Source organism: Coturnix japonica, chromosome 2, assembly GCF_054131305.1.
Source record: "Coturnix japonica strain WE chromosome 2, WE-NBRP24, whole genome shotgun sequence".
NCBI classification, from domain to species: domain Eukaryota; kingdom Metazoa; phylum Chordata; class Aves; order Galliformes; family Phasianidae; genus Coturnix; species Coturnix japonica.
This window is the reverse complement of record NC_140664.1, coordinates 27842036-27863874: the sequence shown is the minus strand read 5'-3', so window position 1 is coordinate 27863874 and position 21839 is coordinate 27842036. Positions and strand designations below refer to the sequence as shown.

Here is a 21839-nt window from a genome sequence, read left to right as displayed (position 1 = left end):
GAAGTATTACCATAGTAACATATTTCTCCTGATATCAGTGGAAATCTGCACTGTAAACTACAGAGGAGGTATCCTTTTACCTTGGAAAGAAAACCTTAGTGCTTAGCTTTGGAATTTAAGAAATCAGGAAAAGTTAAAACTATTTCTGCTTTCTCATGGAAGTAATCTTTTGCTAACTGGTCATCCCCATCCCAATAATTTTTGCATAAAGAATAACCAGACTATTAAATGATAGGTTTATTTTTTTCTCACTCTCTGTATTCACCAGGAATAATGAATTCTAAATTTCTCTTCTCTCTCATTTTTAACTTCAAGAACTTATAAATGAATATGATATGACTGGTGCTTAAGGTGCTTACAGTGAGAGTGGGGCAAGTCTCTTCTCACTGGTGACAAGTGACAGGACAAGGGGAAACAGCCTCAAGTTGCACCAGGGCAAGTTTAGGTTGGATATTAGGAAACACTTCTTTACAGAAAAGGTGGTTAAGTACTGGAATAGGCTCCCCAAGGAGGCAGTTGAATTGCCATCCGTGGATGTGTTTAAGAGCCGTTTTGATGTGGTGCTCAGGGATATGATTTAGCCGAGGGTTGTTATAGTTAGAGCACTATGGTTAGTCTGCGGTTGGACTTGATGATCTTCAAGGTCTTTTCCAACCTGGGCAATTCTATGATTCTATGATTACAGAATGATAACAGAAGTTATATGTAGAAAACAGAACTGATTTTTAACTTTGCAAAGGTAGAAGTTCATTTATTTTAATACAAGTATCCATCAAGGGTCAATGAGATATTTTATCATTTATCATTTCCTTTCTTGACTTAGCTAATTATACTATGGGTGACTTAGATCATCCTGTCATGGTTTAATAATTTTGTAATTTTGCTATCAGTATTCCACATCATAACATCATATAAAGCATGAATAATTTTACTGAATCTGCAACTTATAGAAGAAGACTACATCTCCCCGATAGGTCACGGGACCTGGACTCTATATTAACTTGATCGCAGAACAGACTGACGTTCTTTTGAGTTCTGGCATTCAGGGGAGTGTGTGGGAGCCTTCAGCCGTTCGCCTAGATTTCACAGTAGGCCTCTCGGTTACGGGACTCATTCTCTCTCCTATTTTGCTTGATTCGTTAACTCAATTTTCAATTATAATGTATTATATAGTGTTATCCTGTATTTCGATATAGTATTTAGTAAATAAGTGTGCCTCCTTAGATCGTTGCCGCTGTTTTCTTTTCCTAATTAACTTTTTCCTTTCGGCCTAGGGCCCCTCCGGGGCCCACGGCCCCCTGTCACGGACGCAGGTGGATTTTTCATAGAAACCGTGACAGATTTTGGTGGAGAATGCGGGCACGGTTCTGTCACGGTATATATCTATCATATCTCTGACCTATCGTGTTGTTCTCTGGGAGATGTAGTCTTCTTCTATAAGTTGCAGATTCAGTAAAATTATTCATGCTTTATATGATGTTATGATGTGGAATACTGATAGCAAAATTACAAAATTATTAAACCATGACACATCCTAGAACTCATTAGCATCATTCAAAATACAAGAGAGAACCCTGGCAGAATAAGGAAACCACCATTCTCCTTGAAAGAAAATGTTTAAAAAATTCTCTCTGATACAATTTGAAACCTCGAGACATGATCAAGAAACTAAAGTAACAGTCACACATGGAAACTTGTTTGATTGAACTGCTCTACAATATTCAGATAATTATGATCTTTTATTAAATGCACCTACATAATGTATTATGTTTTTGATTTTTCCAGCTATGGAAAAATCTCTCAGGATATCACCTGACATTTTTTTTTTTTTTTTCCAAGTACTGGCAATCCTGTGGATGGCCAAACTGAGCTCTGGGAGAGGTGGACTAAGTCCTTGAGCTCTATGATATGCAAGCTGACATCTTGCAAAGGAAACTTGGAGCCCAATGTTTTAATATCAATTTCTGTCAGAAATGTTGCATAGCTTATGTTCAGATCATCGTATTAAGCTTACTTAAATAAAATACGCAACCCAGTACTGAGCTGTACAGTTATAGAAATCCTGAATCAGACCTTATACAAGATAATATTTTAATTTACTAGCTTGCATAGAACTGCACAACACAATATGTGAAGCCACACTGCAAGGACTCAGACCTTCCTTACAGAAGAACTAGGTGGTGCTCCAGACAAAAATACAGTCCTTTGGATGATCTGATATTAATCTTTTTGCCCATAGGTAGTCATATCTACAGTGGAGGTAACACCACCATCCCACCTTCCCTTCCCTCATTTAAATAAGCATACAGATCCAAAATTCCATGATCCCTTAATACCACAAAAATCCTGAGACTTCATTTTGCTGTCTCTGAAAGTGAGCTCAAGACAATGGTAATGCTGCTTTGAGCCGCTGCTCTCTTTTTGCTAGTATTAGTTAACCATGACTTTATATATCCATCCCTTACAAATGTTCTTTGGTTTGCTAATATAAGTTCCTATACTGTCCTTACAACTATGAATCTTTTTTACTTTTCAAATAAAACTATAGTAATCAATCAATCAAGATGATTGAAGTTTATTCTTGAAAAATTACTTCAGAATTAAAGCTTTCAGAGCAGCAATATATTTACAGTGATTCAACAGTCCATCAGGAAGTTCGCAATAAGAACAAATGATACTGATTAACAGAGCTTCATATAACCTGTTTTACACATACATTGTCATGTGTTCTCTTTACAAATAACATAGTGAAGTTCCTGCCTGAAGTACCCTGATGCTTGCCATTTTAGATCCCATTCTGCTGCAAAAATTGCTCCCCTAACACATATATCAAACAGAGTCAAAAGAGAAAGCTTCTTCATTTGAACTGCAGACATTGTTTTAAAGTTCTGTTCAGTTAGGTATTAGTTATGTACACCTTCCCGCAAATAAAAGCATAGCCAGGTATTTGTCTTCAAATGTGGAAAGATCTTTGTAATACTGTAGTTTCCTTTCTTTTTTTCTTCACCATAATGTTTCTTCAGTTTCATCATAATTTTATTCCTAAGAGGACAGTGGTGATCAGAACCTTATGGTATTAAAAAATATTCCAAGTAGGAATAGAAGAGCAAATATATCCCCTTTATTTATATAGTATGTAAGGATCACACAGAATCACAGAATGACCCGGGTTGGAAAGGACCTCAAGGATCATGTAGTTCCAACCCCCTTGCCTGGCAGGGCCACCAGACTTCCACGTTTACTAAATCAGGTTGCCCAGGGCCCCATCCAACCTGGCCTTGAACACCTCCAGGGACGGGGCATCCACAACCTCCCTGGGCAGCCTGTTCCAGGACCTCACCACTCTCCTAGAAAAGAACTTCCTCCTAACATCCAACCTAAATCTACCCTCTTTCAACTTAAAGCCATTTCCCCTTGTCCTACTTGTATCAGCTCTTTCAAAGAATTCACTCCCCTGACAAAAACAGCTACAGAGCAGGAAAAGGCAGGAAGGTATGACCCACAACATTACAGGGTTTCCTCTAAGGAAAGAAGCTCCTGTGGTCTTGCAAGAAATTCTACAAGAATTTATTTTACTATTTGTTTATAGAATGGGCAGGAACCATCTGAGATGAAACTCTGGCAAAATTCCCCCTAGCTTAATTAAAGCTTAGATTTTATTCCTGACACTCAATGAGCATGTGCTGTTTGAGTGCACAGAAACCCCACAGCAACATTACAGAGTCATGGAAAGTGTACTCGGGTATTGAAATGCCCCAAATCCTAGCATTGGCCTCTCACCTATGTTCAGTCTGTCGGAAAAAATTAAAGTAAGCGTAATTCTTAAGAGTTGTTTAGCAGGGAGTTGTGTATGGAACATAGTCAGACAGCTTTCTAGGAAAATAATCTTTGGCTGAAGAAAGAAAAATAATTTGGTCAAAGGATGTTGACTTCAGGTTGCCAGTGGAAGTGTGGTGAGTTGCTTTTAACTCCTTAAGCTCAGTTAAACCCACGTCTTTATGTTTGATCACAGGAAGGTAAATGCTTCCCCTAGTGCTAAGGACCTAGCATACAAAAGTTTGCTATCCCCATGGGAGTGAATGAGCAAAGTCTGGCCCTGTGTATCTGCATGATTAGTTTATGAGGATGAGTCACCTCTTCAGATCTTGACTCACTGTGTATGCAGATATATTTTTCTTTTGCAATTTTCCTTTCATGTTAGGCACGTTTCTCTGCCATGTTTAATAGAAAGGCTGGATTGACCATCATTACACAGTTCACAGTTTTGTTTATCACAATTTTAAACTTCTTTGTTAATTGCTTTGAATTTTTCATTTACTCTTCATTTAGAAACTACCCCTCATGTTACTTCATTTTCTACTTTTATGATATTTTTCTAGTTCTGTGCATCTTTTTTTTTTGTTTTATCTTTTTTTTCTTTGTGTGTGTGTACATCACTGAAGCCTTATGGGTTCATAAAGCTTTAAATCAGCTTGCCATGGTCTCCTGCATAGCTAAAACAGGGAACTGATCTGAGATAAAACAAGTTTTGACTCAGAATCAAACTTCTTTGGAAAGACTGCAGTCACAGTACAGCCTCTTGCAGTTTAGAACATTTAAGGTCATTCTGAGATAATAATTTTTTCTGCATCAGCCTATAATTAATTATTTTCCTTCTCTTGTGAAGAGGAACTAGAGCTAATCCTAGATGTATTGAGACCATCACTTCTAGAAAAGAAAAGATCTTGGGGAAGTGCACTTCCCTCCCTCATGAAATACAAACAATTACTTAGCAGGAGGGGACTCTATACAAGGGTATTTCACCAACCTGTTAATGAAGTAGTGGAAGGAATTAAATGATACTGCAGATGTTCGCTTTCCCTCTCATTTCTCATGCAGAGGTTATGTGCTCGTTCTTGTTCTCCCTCTTCTCTGCCAAGAATTTAGTATGTCCAGAGAGTGGTCAAGAGTGAGTAAATAATGGCAAGCAGAGTGAACTATATACCCAGTAATGTTTACCTGCCAACACATTTCAACTGAGTTTGAAATAATCCCCTAAAACTTTCCCAATCTAATGATGCTAATGATTCCAGAGAAACACAAAATGAAGCTAAAGAAAGTGGACTAGCAATGTTCTCACTGTCCAAGAAACATGCCCAGTTTATAAAGCGCATTAATGGTGAAAACTCAATCCAGTCTTCACAGTTCTTTGTACCAAGTAATACACTACTTTGTAAGGCAGTTTAGTATGCAAAAAAATATGCTGAGTGAAAATCGGGAGCTCGATGCTATTTGTGCAAATATAGTACACATTCAAATTACTGTGGGACTGCAGCCAGGTCACTTGGGAGCAAGTACGCAAGCCTCATGTTCAGCCTCCTGGCAGAGAGCACTCATGCCAGGAGCGTGATTAATCCCAGCAAAGGAGGGTGTTTATGGGGTGTCACAATACTGGCTGAGCTGGCCCTTATGGATGCACACCAGGAAGCTGTGCTTGGACCCACACACTGGTTCATGTGCTTCTCCATTCCCCCAGGGCAGGTTCCAAGCACTATCTGTGGCCCTGGCCTCTCAGGTGTGATTCCCACGCCCAGTTTTATGATGGTATCTGCTAGTGCCTCCTCTTTCAGCTATCTTTTTGGTACCACTGATAAACTGCAGAGATTATAAAGGGTTATTTATGTACTGGATGCATTCAGATGATTGGCTTAATAACAGAGATAGAAATCAGAACAAATATCTGTACACAGTTTTCTTCTTCTTGGACCCTGAAGCATTTTTTTAGGTTTTGACAGTGCTGAAGCAACTCCAGGTCCCTCCTCATGTATGGTAGTGCTCCAGCTTAGCCTTCTTTTCCTGAGTTATAGGCTTATCTCTATCTCCTCCAAGAAACTCCCTTCATTTTTCAGAGATGAAGTCAAAGCACTGTCTGGCTTAAGACTGTTCCTTTTTAGTATGCTTCTTGCTAACTCTCCTCTGTTTTGTCTGTTTTTGCATTGACTTCATTCTGGCACCTTTGATGAACAGGTGTATAGTTATCCTTCTCTGCTTTAAACACCATCCATCTTACTTTCACTGAAGTGATTAAACTTGAATGGAGGATCATTTGCATTAAGTGTTTATATTGATATCTGTTGTACTTCAGCTTTAATCCAGGAAATACCTCAACCACTCTATGGTAGGAAAGGTTTATTACTTTTTGCTTGGAGAAATTTCACAAATTACGAGCAGCTGGGGGCATGAATTACTGTCCTAGTCAATGATCTGTGGTCAGTCCTTTCACTCTGCAGTCTTGGGAACTGAAAACTATGAGTTCATTGTTTTGGAAATCTGTATTAGCTCATAGTACAGAAAATATTTGTATTGTGGGACACCTGATCCTTTGATAAGTTTATTGCTGATTTTGTTTCTTATTTCATACCTTACAGAGCGTAGTCTTTATTTTGTAGCTGCTTAAGATTTAAGAGTTCATCTTTGTGTTTAAAAAGATGCAGTGTGTTTAGAAATGTTGCTACATTTTGTTCCTTTCTTTCTATGTGCAATTCACTAAAACTGTTCAGTAGCAAAACAGTTCATATGGGGTTTTCAAAATTCATGTCTAATTTTAGGATCTAAGGCCTACTTGGACATCACTTAAACAGACAGATACCTTAGGATTTGTGTAACATAACAGTAGGCTATTGTTCATCTGTAGTTCCAGCAGTGCATCAAGTTATAACTAAGCATGGGAGTGAGCAAACATCAGTGTATAAGAAGAGAGTGTTTAAGTTCACTCGTCATGTTCTTACCATTGGAGTAGAACTTGAGAAGCTGAATCAGCTCTTAAAAACCTGTGATCTTTTTAACCCAGTCATAGAGCAATGTCAGCTCCTATGTCGAAGATGGTGGTGAAACTGATTCTACACCTGGAAACTATTCATTCTTTGTTTTTGTGGAATCCCTTTTCTTGACTTTGTGGCCTCAGATACAAAAACCTGCCACACACATACTCTCTGGCTACTCCTGAAATGTTATTTCAAAAATATTGGGGTTCTGCGAGGTATGTAATACCTGTGGTAAATGTTCTTCTTTTGCTTTAGCCTTTCATTTGAGCTTCATCCAGTGTTTTATTCCTCTCCACACATGGATCTCATTAACAAAGTAGGAGAATGCCTGTTCAAGGGCTTTTCCAGGTACATAGAAGGGACATTAATATAGGCCTTCCTTTGATGATGCGGGCAGGGATTCTGCCCAGATTAGGGGCAGATGTTGCTGCCCGTATGTGCTGATTGCTAATCCACAGTTGTCTGTATTTGGGAGGTCTTTGCCTTGGTTATAAACCTTTTGTTTGCGTTCAAATATTTGTGACTTAAGATATTCTCACAGTGTAATGATTGCTCTTCTTCTTTTTTTTTTTTTAATAATTATTTTATTTTTATTTTTTTATTTTTCCTTTCCCCTTTGCTGCTGCTAATGGTGCTTTATTTTGTCAGGTTTGGGATGAAACTCTTGCCAAATCTGCAGAGGCTTGGGCTGCTACATGCATTTGGGACCATGGACCTTCCTACTTACTGAGATTCTTAGGCCAGAACCTGTCTGTGAGAACTGGAAGGTAGGCGGATATCCTCCAGAAGAGTTATTTTGTCAGCGTTTGTATGGCCTTTGAGATTCAAATCTTAGGCTCACACAAGAGACATTTAGTGTTCTAGTAATAATTGATATCCATCTATTGTTTACAAAGATTTTTGTTTGACCTGAGTAGTTTCTTATAATAGAATCATAAATTCATAGAATCATTAAGGTTGGAAAAGAGCTCTAAGATCATCTAATCCTACTTACCACCAATACTGTCCACTAAACCACATTCCTTAGTATCACATCTGCACGTTTCTTAAACACATCCAGGGACAGTGACTAAGCCACCTCTCTGGGCAGCTCATCCCATCCCAGTGCCTTACCACTCTTTTGGAGAAGTTTTACCCAATATACAACCTTAATGCTATGACCATAGTGATGTATTGAGAAATGTACTTTTAGGTGACTTGTATCACAGCAATTATCAGCAGAAAATTCAAAAATATCTAAATCTGAAATGATATATTCCTTTTCTGTCTTTGAACAAACATAGGTATCGATCTATTCTCCAGTTGGTAAAGCCATGGTACGATGAAGTGAAGGATTATGCTTTTCCTTATCCTCAGGACTGCAACCCCAGGTGCCCTATGCGATGCTATGGACCCATGTGCACCCATTACACACAGGTTATATACATTGCATTCTTCTTTTCAAAATCTGCTGTACAAAGCTGGGCTTTTCTATGATTTATTTATAGCTCTTTTTCATATAAATGTGTATATATAAATATATTTCTTTTCAATTTGGACTTCACCAATAATGAATATTTATTCAGATGGTTTGGGCCACTTCCAATCGTATAGGCTGCGCAATCCACACATGCCAAAATATGAACGTCTGGGGATCTGTTTGGCGACGAGCTGTTTACTTGGTATGCAACTATGCCCCAAAGTGAGTTACTTTCTTTTAATATTGTTTATTTTTATACTGCTTGCATGTTTGGATCCTCTCTTATGCTTACACCTTTTTCTGCATCTTGACCTTTATTTGTGCTTTTTCTGCATGCTGCTCATTCACGCTAACATCGTATCTGAATATGTTGCACATGCTTGACTTTAGTATACAGAAGAAAAAAGAAGTCCCTTGCTCTGTATGGAGCAAAAGGCAAAATATATTTTCTACTGTTATTTCTTTGTCCTCTTCCTATGTGTTGGCTCTGCTCTAGTTTTAGCTCCTTATTACTTCAATCTATTATGTATACTCATGGTGAACTAGACTTCCTCAGGTAAGTTACTACACTGTAGGTAAGACTGAACCCACAGTATTGCCCACAGATGACTTTTTCTTATCACCACACTGCTTAAGGGCAGCCCTAGCATAGATTTCTTATACAGTGCTTTTACCTAAGCTCAGTGTAGTCCTTTTACCTTAATTCAGTTTCTACAAATTTAATCTTGCCTTCCAAATTTGAGTCCATCAGAGTATGTGTCATAGACACCAATGGATAGCCCTTATATCAAACACCTGTGCAGTGACCTGTGTAAAACTGAAATATAGAAATGATCTTTCACCCAACGTTCCCTAGGCAACAACTTAAACTCATGTCTAGGTGCAAAATAAACCAATCAGTTGTGAATCCGAGAGAGCTTTGACTTGCTCTGCTTCAGACCAGATCTTCAAAAGCATTATATACAGTGTAAATGGCTGGTTTCTCTGATCGTTTAATATTAGGTAGAGCCATAGTTCTGTATAGAAAGCCAAATATAATTAATTGAGTACATTTTCTATAAAACTTAGGTTCAGACACAGGTCTTTTTGTGGTAAAGTTTATGCCTAAGTATATTGCCATTCTAGCTGTTACATGTGTAAAAGATTTATTTTAAGATTTTAAAGATTTCTCAATTTGAATAAAGATTTAGTAAGAAAAATGACAAAAAACAAACAAACAAAAAAAAAAACACCTTATCTTTTGGAAATTAATATTTCTTCATACTTTTATACTTAATATCTACTAGTAAGGACTGATAAGAAATGAATGTGAGGGGTATCAGGCAAAAAAACCCTGACCCTGACATCTAGCTCTATAACCTAGAAATATGAAATCAGAGTTTATAAAAGAAAGCCAAATACTATTTATAACTTCTCAGCCTAAAAATCCCAATATATTTCTCAAAAGGCAAACCAAAGCCAGGAGTTACAAGCTTTTTCTCTGGAGGAAATTTTTAGTGGACTTTTGTTAGTTAGTAGAATCAGGATTTTCATACCTACCTAAAAAAAAATTGTCTAATTTAAGGTTATATTCTTAAGAGTTAATAAATATTAGTTTGAGGACAGTGGACTTGATGTCCTTGAGAACACATGCAGAAGTCTCTGTCAGTCAGTAGAGGTTGTGTCTCTCAGAAAGGACAGATCAGAAGCTCCTCTAAAGCAGAAAAGGCCGAATATTACAGTCTCCTTAGTTACTAGAATTGGAATTTGGCAGATTTGGGCTTTAGAACTCCAATAATTTTCTCTAATACTAAGTCATAACGCTGAAAAATATATATGCTTCTGAAATTAGAAAAAAAAAAAAAAAGGGTTTAGGAGGATAATTACACAATTTACAAAGGCTCTGCACCTAGTTAACTAATATGAACTCAGAAAAATCAGGTGTGCATCGTACAGAAAATGAATTAGAAATCAGTTTTCAGAAAACCCCCTTCTGGATTTCCATATCTGTTATCAAACTAAATATATTTCCTGAGCACTCAGTCTGCTGTACCCATTTGGAACAGAAGTAGAAATAAGCAAATTATATGAGATTCCTGCTTTCTTCCAAGGTACAAACCAGACCAGGGCTTTTGATCCATTGTTATTGGCTGGGATGTGGAGAATGAGAAAATCTTTTATAAATAATTTCATTCCTCAGCGCTATACCACATCACATGCAAACTAGAGGAAAGATCTCTGTTGAGTGAGATGTAACAGTTAAACAGAAACTTTATTTTAGCTTTCTGCTGACATCACAGTCATTGCATGTAACTCTTAAAAGTCTGGAGATTTAAACAAGCACTTAAAAGTCTGGATAGGATTTTCAGACATACCTAGATTTTTCAGTTACCATTTTTACCCTTTCTTCCCTATGGCTCTCTCACAAATTGTACGTTTCAGTTCACCAAATGAGAGCCCTTAACATCCCATTAATACCTGAAATCCCTGTAAATGCCCACATAAAGTTATTTCTATTACACTGCAGTAGTTAATACTTTTCATTTTCTTTTTGTCTCCAACTGTGAATTCAACCTCAGATCAATGTGGATCCAGGGCAGTGAAACCTGATACTGATTCACTCAGTTCATCTTTCCGCCTTTGAACAATAAACTTTTAAGATAACTGCCAGACAAAATATTCTCTAAGAAAACATTGCCATCTGTGCTTATGTTGCTTATTTCCCTTGAAGTCTTCTGGTTGAATGGTTGGAATATCCCCATCCTGGGTATTCAAAAGTCACTTGTTTGTCATGAATCCACTGCAGACATATAAAGGATATGGGATAGACTACTGGTCAGGGACAACATGGTCACAATCCTCTTGTCTTTTTTAAATCAGTAGAATGATGTTTGCCAATAACCTCCAGAAATATATTAATGCATGTTTTCAGTAGTAGTACATTTACGAGATATCACTAAAAACATTCACTTTACCACCCAGAAGGTACCATTAATGAATATTTTTTCCACCATTCTCAAAATGCTAATTATTCTGTTTTTGTTTTTATTTACTTTCAGGGGGAATTGGATTGGAGAGGCACCATATAAAGTAGGAGTCCCATGTTCTGCTTGCCCTCCAAGCTACGGAGGTTCTTGTACTGACAATCTTTGTTTTCCAGGAGTAACATCAAACTACTTATATTGGTTTAAATAAGTTAATGTTTACATTATTTTTAAAAAACTTGGATGAGTAACAAGAAGCTTGTATATTGAATTTTGCACATATTTTATATAGAGAGATATTGTAATAATACTCTGATGTTTTCTTTTTGTATGCTTTTGTATAATTAGCAATCAAAGTATAGTGTAATTAGTTGTTAACTCTTTGGGATTTATGACTCACATTAGCCCTTTAAGATTAACACTTTGTAAAGGAGAGCAAACTCATTTCCATTTTAGCAAGTGTAGGTTCCTGAAAATAAGATTCTATTAAAAGCACATTAAAAGGTACTGTCAACTTATACCTAAAATATGCTGAGCTTTTAAAAATAATAGGTTTTGAAAGAGAAGGATCATTATTTAGTACTGTGCTTTAAAAATTGACTGTCAAGCAATAATTCTTCCTCACACTGCCAGTGGTTCCTCCCATTTATACCTGTGCTTTCATCTGCAGTGTCAGTGGGACTGTGCAGAGGAAAACATATCTGCAAGAGAAACTGCAGGATATTACCTACCTCATGCACAATGTTAATTCATGTATGGTGTTTCAAGAATTCAGCACACGGCTGCTGCTATCATCAATGATGCCTGTGTGCAGACAGAAAAATTAAACAGAATAAGAAACCATATGGGCCAAGATGCAGTGGCTGTCAATCATGTGCCTAAAACCTTATGATGACAGAAAGCTACATCACTTTGGATGTATCGGTGTAATCAGCACAGACAAACTTTGTATTACTGTGTTTCTGAACACAGTCATAGAAGTATGAATGTGATGTGTCACACTAGATTTTTCCTGTTCTGGAAGTGAAAAAATATATTGCTACAAAGCAGTGAATATCAGTACATGATCTACATACTACATCTTTCAATCTATTATCTTCCCACTATACATGCTGTTCCGCTGACTGAATCTCATCCATTTGACATTTTCAAGAACAGTCTGGACCTAAAAATAGGTAAAAGGATTTCCAAGTAAAATATTAAAAATTCATCAGGCAACTTTAACACTTTATTTCTTCATTCAGATTAGCGGTGAAGATTCCAAATTTCTAAAGCAATTGACAATGTCCTTTAAAATATATTTTACTACTTTGTAAAAGTATTTATGAATTTTTAAAAGACAAATTATTTTTATCTTTTCTATCAAAATCTGAACGGAATGCATAGTATGTACTCACAGAAAGAGAGTACATTTCAAGCTAGAATTTTGCACAATTAGTTTTCTTCAAAAACAGATTATAAAAAGAAAGAAATTCAGAAACAACTATTGAACTACTGAAATAGATTAGACTTTTGTCTTTATATGACAGTCCTTTTGAGGGTGTCTGTTTGAGACAGTCCATCATCCAATGACGTACAATGGTGATACTATATAAAAAGTTGGAACTGTTCACATTAGCTTTGCTTTTTCTGCATGTAGACACGTGTGGAGGGACTGAACTGTACAGCTTGCTAAATAAAACAGCTCCTCTACATTACTCTGATTTTTCAGAGAATATCAGCAACTGATCTGTGACTGTTCAGATATTTCTGGTCAATGACGCTTCTCAGTGTGACCAGAAAATAATTAGAGAAGTACATTGCCTTAAAAGGTGTCCATGTTCTAGAGGAACAACTCTAATAATATTCTACCTGTATTCACATGATTAGAATACATATGGTTTTCCTTCTGGTTTCAAGGGATCCTGGGTTCAGAAGTTCTGAGATCAGTTAAATTCTTTGAGCAAACTTCTGTTTTGGGAGTGAAGTATAACCATGTACACATGTACTTATTTATACTTATGTACACACAGAAAGGACTTTATAACTACTAGATGGGCCACCAGCCCTCAACTAGCACAGTATTTGACAAAGATGCATGGAACAGATACATTTTTATTTTTTTTTTTCCACATAAGATATCTTCTCAAGGAGTAAAGATAGCACAGCTAAAACAGTGCGCTTTGACATTTTCATGTGAAAAATACAAGAAAGGAAGCAAAGCATAAGCAAAATTCAAGTTACACCATGGAACCTATAGCAAAAGGTCTATTGACAAATGACTATGCACTTTGGAACTTGCAACTTGTATGTTATATGGTACACTTTCCAAACAGGACTAGACATTGTAAATTAATTTATAATTCTGTAATTCAGCTGAAATTATTACAACGGGTATATATGTTATTGTATCTGTTACTTTTTAAGTTGCTACAAATACCTTAATTTTGTGAAATATTTTGTTTTCTGTGGATATAGAAAACTTTGCTTTTAACAAACAGGTATTCCTGTTAGGTTTTCCACAACATCCCATAATGGTGCTAGGAATTAACTACTCACACTGTAATTGATAGCAGCAAAAAATGACCTGGATATAAGCTATTTCATACGAGCAGCTCCTGATAAAACCAGCCATAGGCACTCAAGCATTAGCTGAATATTTTCATTGAATGTAGATGATGGCAGTGAATCAGGCATTTGATTATGATGCAAAATTTGTTCTTCCACTTTATTTCATAAGTAGTTTATGGAAAGCCTTTCTGTATTGCCTAGCTGAACCTCCCCTATTTCTATCATATCTTTGTCTTGGGTTGGATAATGACAGCGTCAGAAAATATTTACTTTGTTTGCGAGTATCGAGGTTGCCTGATTGATTACCTGGCACAAAGTTGTGCTGGAAAAAACAACAACATTGAAATGTGCTAAGACTTCAGATGTCTTCAGCAGTGCATCTGCTACAATATGAACTGAGGAAAGCTCTTGATGAGTTCAAGGTTCTACTGAGGCAAACTAATCCCATTTGCTATTATCACAGCCTTAAATATTTGTGCTTCTTTCAAGCAGAGTAATGTGCTTTTAAAAACAGTTTGGCTGTTGGAGAAATTAGCTCAGACTTTTGTTCTGTTCTAAATACAAAATCATGAAAGCATACACAAACTAGAATAAGGTTAAAATATTTGTTCTCAAAATAATGTGAGAGTTAGAAGATTAAAAATGGAGTAGTTGATATCATGAACTACTGAGTGTGGCCTTTTACATGATATTGTGATATTTTTTGCCTCATTTAAACATCTGAGATGATAGGGAGCAATTGATACCTTTTGGTGCTAACCTGCATATTCTGGTGCTGAAGTAATACATTATTTTTGTGGAAGAATAGATTTTCTTCTAATATTACCATATACACTCCAGTGTTTTTGAGATTTTTTCCCATTAAGCATATAATTAACCACTGGGAAGGATTTGCTTTCCAAGTTCCTTTCTATGGTTCTTTCAGGTTCTAGTGAGCATTTTATAAGCATCAGAGAGGGAAATATATTCCTGTTCAAAACCAAAACAAACAGCATCCTCTTCTGATCACAATGAGGTTCCTGAGGGAAAAAATATGGAGAGAGTAAGACCTCTAACATCCGTGATTTCAGAATGACACTGAGCAGATTTGAGTGATCCCAACTCCTCTCTCTGGGGTAATTAATGACTTCAGAAAATTCAAGCTTGACCTTGCACACTTAGTCTTGAGAAGTTGTGTGTTCCTCTTCTCTGAGATCAGATTGTTCCCCTCTGAATTTGAGATGAGCTGGATCAAGACTCAGTGAAGACACAGGAGGCTTGATATAACTTCTGTAAGAGTGAGAAAATCTAATTCCATCTGCAAATAGCAAAATGAGACTTCAAGAGCTATCCATTACCAACACAGGGAAAAACCACAGCAATCTGAAAGAGGAAACTTCTCCAGAGAAAAAGTGCCCTATACCACAATTAGGATCTAATGGAAATCATAAATATGTCTATATCCATGTATGTAGTTAGAGGGATAGATAGGTAAATATATGTATTTATATATTACCTTCAAGGATCCAGTTACAAGCATGAATGCCCTCTTGTGGTTTAGAATGCTAATATATATTTTTTGTTTGATTTTGTCTAACTCCAAAAAGGTTTAGGTTTTTTTAAAAAACAAACATATACATTTTGTTTGATTGTTGGTTTCTTTTTTAAGTTTATGCCCTTGATTTTAAAGATGCATGACTTTGTCCATTTGTTTTGAAAAAAGAGGTCCATCACATAAATCCTCCAGTTCTTAGCTTTATGTCATTTGTAAATACATTAGTGAATCCAAATTGCATTGGCTGTTGCTTACCTACCATACAATGTTCTAAGAGTATGAGGTAAGATAGAGCTATTCAGATGTCCGATTAATTTTTAGCTGCAGTACTACAAACAGTTCAGAAAATGTAGAGGGTGGGAAGCAGTCTTACTCAGATACTAAATTCTAGTGATTCTAGTAATAAAAGCTCCAAAGTACAGTTGAAATTTGTCCTTTGTTGTTACATTTGCGAGAAAAAAACACACACACACACAATTTTTTCTTCAAGAGTGAAATGATCTCACAGAATTTGAGCACACTAATGTGCTTTTTAGAATGGTGCAAAAATAGAGAATTCTTGTGCTCTTTTTGTTAGACCGCAATTGGTCTGACACAAATTTTTTCATTTGGATTGATAAGGGGAACATTAAATCTCTGTCAGTAGTGATCTGAAATAACCACAGACGTCTCAAACTGCTTTGTTTCACTAGAAAATAAAGCAAGAAAACATAAGAATAGCCCATATAGTTAATTCAAGACAGAGGAATCATTACTAATGATAATTTCAAGATTTTCTTGCTGAGTGACATTCAGTTACTGAGTTTGTCTCAGATATACTTATTTTCTGTTAGAGAAGGAGCTTCTGTTCATATTACAAGGGAATGTATTTTAAAATTAGGCATAAAATTTCATAGTTACCCCATTCTACTGAGCTCACCTGACTGTGAAGTGTGAGAATACCAGGCTGAAATTGTTGCGTTTCAGTATTTTCTTCTGCCAAGAGAGAAAATTCAGAGTGAAAAAGATTTTACTATATTTTTAGAATTTGTAATCTTACCATTTGACTATCAGGCAGAAAATTCTTTTTAAAATCCCTTGTACTGAAAATCTATGTAAAGTATTCTTGGGGTATTTTGGCCGGCAGGAGAAGAGAGGGAATATCCCTCATGTTATATGTGTAGCTCAAAGCAGGAATCCTTCAAAACACTCAGCTGCAAACTCATTATAGCTTCAGGACGTCATCATGTAAGCCAGTAAAAAACCTGTTCCTTAAGAGTGAATGGTAATATTGGAATCTAATAACTCTGAGGAGTTAAACATCTTGTTTCATGTAGGGTGCTCTTGAGTAATCAAAATGGTGCTTAAAGGCAGGGTTCATTTAACAAACAAACCATTTACAGTTGCTTTTCTACTTCTATCTGCAATAAGGACTGAAGATTTTTCTGAGGACTGGAAATGCTGAGGATTGGAAAATGATGACATTTCTATGCTTTCTATGTGAACCCAAGCCAAAAACATGTTAAGTATTTATACAGTAAAATGTCCTTTTCTCCCTCTAATTATAGATTGTCATCATTTCTTGTTTAGATTTTATTATTATTATTATTGAGTGGGTGGGATTGCATCTGGTTTTTCAGAGAAGAAAGCTTGCTTTATTACACATCTTACAGTGACCGTATCAATATAATATTTTTTTTTCATATTGTCATAAGATGCTATATACATGTTATATCTGAGATATAAATTTGTATCCCTGTTTCAATTTTTGATGCTCTGAAACAATACAGAAATGTACATCATTTTGTTCTATTTTGTAACATCTATTCATTTAAATAAATGAGTAAAATGATCAGTATTTACACTTGATGTTCTTTGGAGACATCTTTTGTTGTTTCTTTTGTTGATTTCCTCCCCAGAGAAGATAAGTTTTCAAGGAGCTGGTAAAAGGCATATCTGAACTGTATTTAAATTCAGTTAAAGTACACCTATATGTGTGTATGCACACATACACTTGAACTCTGACACATACTTTAAATCTATCTTTTAGTCTCCAAAATGTTGACATTTTATAGGCAGCATTGAAAGTCTGAACTACCCAGTAGAGTTTGTGGTCAGGGGATGATTTCTTATGTGCTTCTGGCTAGGATGACAAATCAGAACCCAGTTCAAAGGCACTGTCCAACTTTTGGTTTGGATACAGTAAATTTTCTTCATAGTAGCTGGTATGGCAAAGTATTTTGGATTTATGATGAGGATAGCCAAGATAGCACACTGATGATTTAGTTGTTACAGTATAGTGCTTGCACAGACTCAAGGACTTTTCTATTTCTGGTAATTACCCTGCCAGAAAAGAGCTGGGGGTGCACAAGGAGCTGAGAGAGGACAGAACCAGAGCAGCTGGCCCAAACTGGTGAAAGGAATATTCCATGCCATGTGGTGTCTTGCTCAGCAATAAAAGCTGGAATAAAGAGGGAGAAGGGAGAGGATGTTCAGAGTGATGACATTTGTATTCCCAAGAAACTGCTAGGTGTGATAAGCTCCAGTTACCTGAGAGTGGCTGAACATCTGCCTGCCCATGGGATGTAATAAATCCTGATTTTGCTTTACTCATACAGACAGCTTTTGCTTTAACTCTCTAGGCAATTATAATGGGATTATGTCAAATGTATGTAGATGGCCAATAGCATTCATTGTTGTTTCTCATCTTCCTCATCTGAGCCCAGTACAATTTCAATTACTACTACTACTAGTACTACTACTAAAAACAAACAAACAAACAAACAAACAAAAAACAGATTCTTTTGCAGAACTGCTTACATTTAGATAGACTTGATTTGATTTCTTGTTCTCTCCTCCTTTCTTGCTTCTCTTTCATCTTTCTCTTGAACTATGAATTGTTCTGCAGTTTTTGGAAAGAACGTTATAAGGCAAATCAATCCATTTCAATTTTTTCATTTTCTCTAGTTGGCCTTTTTCCTGTGTCCGAGACTGAAACAGAATTGACCACTAGGTATCCTACAGGTCCCAAGTCTGGGAATCATAGTTTTCTAATCAAGGTTTCCATCAATTTCACACCTCCATTTTCACACCTACAGGAACCAGGATGTGGAGGAGCAGATTTGTATTTGACTCCCCCATATTATGGAAGCTGGTTGTAGCTGGGATGTGTGATCTCAGATTTGGGGAATTAAAAATCAGTTGCAGAGTCTACAGTTCAGATACATGACCAGGTGCTCTAAACTTTTACTTGACAGGAGGAATGGGCATCACAGATAGTAACAGTTCTACATGTTGTAATTGCCCTGAGTTTGGGTTGTCTTTGTATCATTCATTGTGCAGTAGTTATTGTCAGTCTAAGATCCACTCATGTAAATTAATGGATTTAGTTTTGTTTATTTTTTTTTCTGGAGAAAATATCTGTCATGTCAAGACAATATGTATTTACAGAGTGGGAACTCCATATTCCCACAGATAATTCATGTGGCATCTCAGCCACATGAATTGACCCAAGTTTTGAAGAGGCAGCTTCTTTATGAAAGCATGCAGATATTTGTTTTATATATATATATATATATTGTTGATGTTAAGCTTATTTTCTTTCAAGTTGGCAACCCAAACAACTGATTATTTATTTATTTATTTATTTATTGTATGTCCAAAACTCTGCCTCCTTGCTTATTTTGCAGTCCATACACTTTTGGTCCTAGAGTGCTGTTTTATAGTTTTCTGTAGACTTTGTCAAAAGTGAGTGACAGTAATTTCAACAAACATGAACCTTATGCAGGGATAGGAGGTTTTTCCAATGTAGATTACATTCAGAGTCTCCTATGTAGCTGAGTGCACTGAAAGTTATCTTTATTAGACACCATGGTGGATGAATTTACAGATCTTATTTTATCATTTTACAAACATGTTGAACAGAGTACAGAGAGGGGTGGGTTAATATCCAAGTAGGAGTAAATGTATTTATGTTGTTTAAATACTGTTTTTTCTACTCTAAACTTTGAATATCCTTGTGGTCATGCAGGCACTGTAGAACTCCTGGCCTGATGCTTTGTTTAAGTTTGGCATGTTTGGTTTTTTTTTTTTTTTTTTTTTTTTTTCCCTGCGGCATTCTCTAAGGAGTCTCTGAATCTTTGTTATTTTGGATCAGTTATGTTGATAAATTCTTCATACTTAACGGAATCTAACTGATGATCTTGCCATATAAAATTATCTTATGTTTGCTGCTTTTATCACAAGGAACTGTTTTTTGTTTGTTTGTTTTTACCTTTTCTCAAAATCTCCAGCTTTTTCCATAGCTTCATACAGTTCTAGCTACCTTCTCCAATCCTTCCCAATAGAAAGTGTGAATTCTGGTTCTTACACTATACACAAATTTTCCATTTCCAGTGAAAAAAATCTTATGTGCCAAACATAACTGAGATGGAAGTCTACAAAGAAATGGCCTCCTTAAGGGTGTGTTGATTGTGCACAGACATGTCGTCTATTTTCCTATGGGTGATGCCAGAATCTTGCTGATATATCAGACATGGAAAAACATTTGGCATTATCAAACTCCTGAAGGATTTTTCCTCTGGCAGGTAGTGGAAAGTATTCTTCGTTCATATATCCATTTGATTATTTTAGGAATGATCAAAGCAAAAGTAAGCACATTGTTTTCTACAATGACCAGTGTTTGTCTATTTTATCTGTCCTTTTAACATCCCTGCAGTCAATGAGAACTGTTTACCATAATGTAGGTACAGCATATAGCTCAGTAAGCTGTAAGAATGGGATGCTCCAAGAGTGGCTTAAAAACAAATATCTTTGGAAACTCCAGGGTACCATTATTTCCTTGCTGGACAAGACCAAATGGGCCTTGCAGCTAGATCTTGTAATGATGTAGAAACCTCTGCTTCTTTGGTTTCTGTTTCACCTGCTTCCACAACTATATCATGAAACTTTCACAGCAATATGGCCTTGACAGTGGTATGACAAAGCTTACAGAGAAATTCCTGAATGTAACACCTTTCAAACTGCATTACAACTGAAGAGCCTCAGGAAGGACAAATCTTTCCCACTGCTGTAATCCTAAGAGATACCTTTGGAAACTCAGCTCAAGGTGAAGGCACTTGCCATGGGTATCTAAATGTGACATAACCTGTCTGGATGATGCACAACAGTGAACGGTCCTCTGCACCTCGAAAACGGGGTCAAATTCCATACCTGTTTTGATTCTCTTTTTCCAAACACAAACTTTCTTCTTAAGACCAATGGACTGACATGCTTTTAATACGAATATAGATGTTCTTTACTGATATTCTATTAGTTTCTATCATTTTCATTATTCACCTCTGCATGTAATTTGTGTACTCTTTCATAGAGATAATGAATGAGAACTGGAAATTAACCCAAACATTTTAAAGTAACATGTATGTTCTCTTGGGTGTTTTGAAATTTAAAATGAAGAAATATCTCATCAGAGAAGCATGGACCTTATTCTAGATAGGTGGGGGAAGAAGTGAAGTGAGCTCCCTATTGAAGGCCAGATTTTGTCACTTTTATTTCAGTTGTGTAGTTGAAAGGGTTACTGGCTGAATTTAATGGAATTAAGGGCAGAGTAAGATAATACAGTGGTAATGAAAGTCATGGTGGCAAATCACAGACGGCGCTATTTATCTGTGCGTGTAAAAGTATATGCAGATCAGCACATATTCCTAAGCTTTCACATTCCTTATCCATGAAAAGTCTGGCAAATCTTAACATTGCTACAGAGAGTATATTTCAATCCATAGAATTTACATCGTAACTTTTTTCCCCTGTGCCTTAGCCAAGCCTCACCATGTGTGTGTGTTAGAAACCCTTGACAAAAGCCAGCTGAGGGCTGAAATGTTGGGAATTTGCCCTCTTCACCCTTATGAATAAATCTTTCTTTAAAAGCAAGGAAAAAATCCTCTTGGCTTGGAATATCTCAGCATGCTGACTGTGCACAAACCAGGGTTGGAATAATTATGCATTACTGTGATTTGTTTTTGTATTGACTCCTTGTCATGTTTTTAAAAAAGAATGCAAGAAGTAAAATTTCTTATTGCTGTGCACCCCATGCTTGCCACACAGTTAAGGAGGGAAAGCTGCTAGCTTTCAGGAGATGCCAGGCAGATTTTTTTTTACCAATGCATTCAAAAACTTGTAACATTCCTGCAGGTCGCCCAGATTGGCTGTGGTGTCTCTTTCCATGGAGATATTCAAGACTTGTCTGGATGCCCACCTGTGCAATCTATTGTAGGGTACCTGCTTTAGTAGAGGGGTTGGACTTGAGATCTTCTGAGGTCCCTTCCATCCCCTGCGATTCTGTGTGGTTCTGTGATTTGCTTGACTTGAGAAGGAGCACTAGGAAAGCACTCAAAGCAATTTTAGCTGCCTGGCTCTTCATGAATCACAAGTGAACACTCTGCAAGCTACTTTTGAAGAACTGTTTCTGTAAGTGATGTCACATGGATGCATCTGGAAAAACTTTCTTTTTTTTTTTCATTCTGAACCTACCTAAGTATAACCTATGCAGTGAA

General features: G+C 36.5%; 1 protein-coding gene across 1 annotated transcript in view; it reads left to right on the top strand.

Moving 5' to 3' along the window:
• PI15 (peptidase inhibitor 15) overlaps positions 1–17157 on the top strand; it is a 28720-nt gene extending 11563 nt beyond the window's left edge. Inside the window, exons 3-6 of the mRNA XM_015855800.3 lie at positions 7452–7570; positions 8087–8219; positions 8369–8484; positions 11301–17157. Coding sequence (XP_015711286.1) covers positions 7452–7570; positions 8087–8219; positions 8369–8484; positions 11301–11436 — 504 coding nt within the window. The 3' untranslated portion in view covers positions 11437–17157. The remainder of the gene's footprint in view (positions 1–7451; positions 7571–8086; positions 8220–8368; positions 8485–11300) is intronic.
• The last annotated feature ends 4682 nt before the right edge of the window (positions 17158–21839 follow it).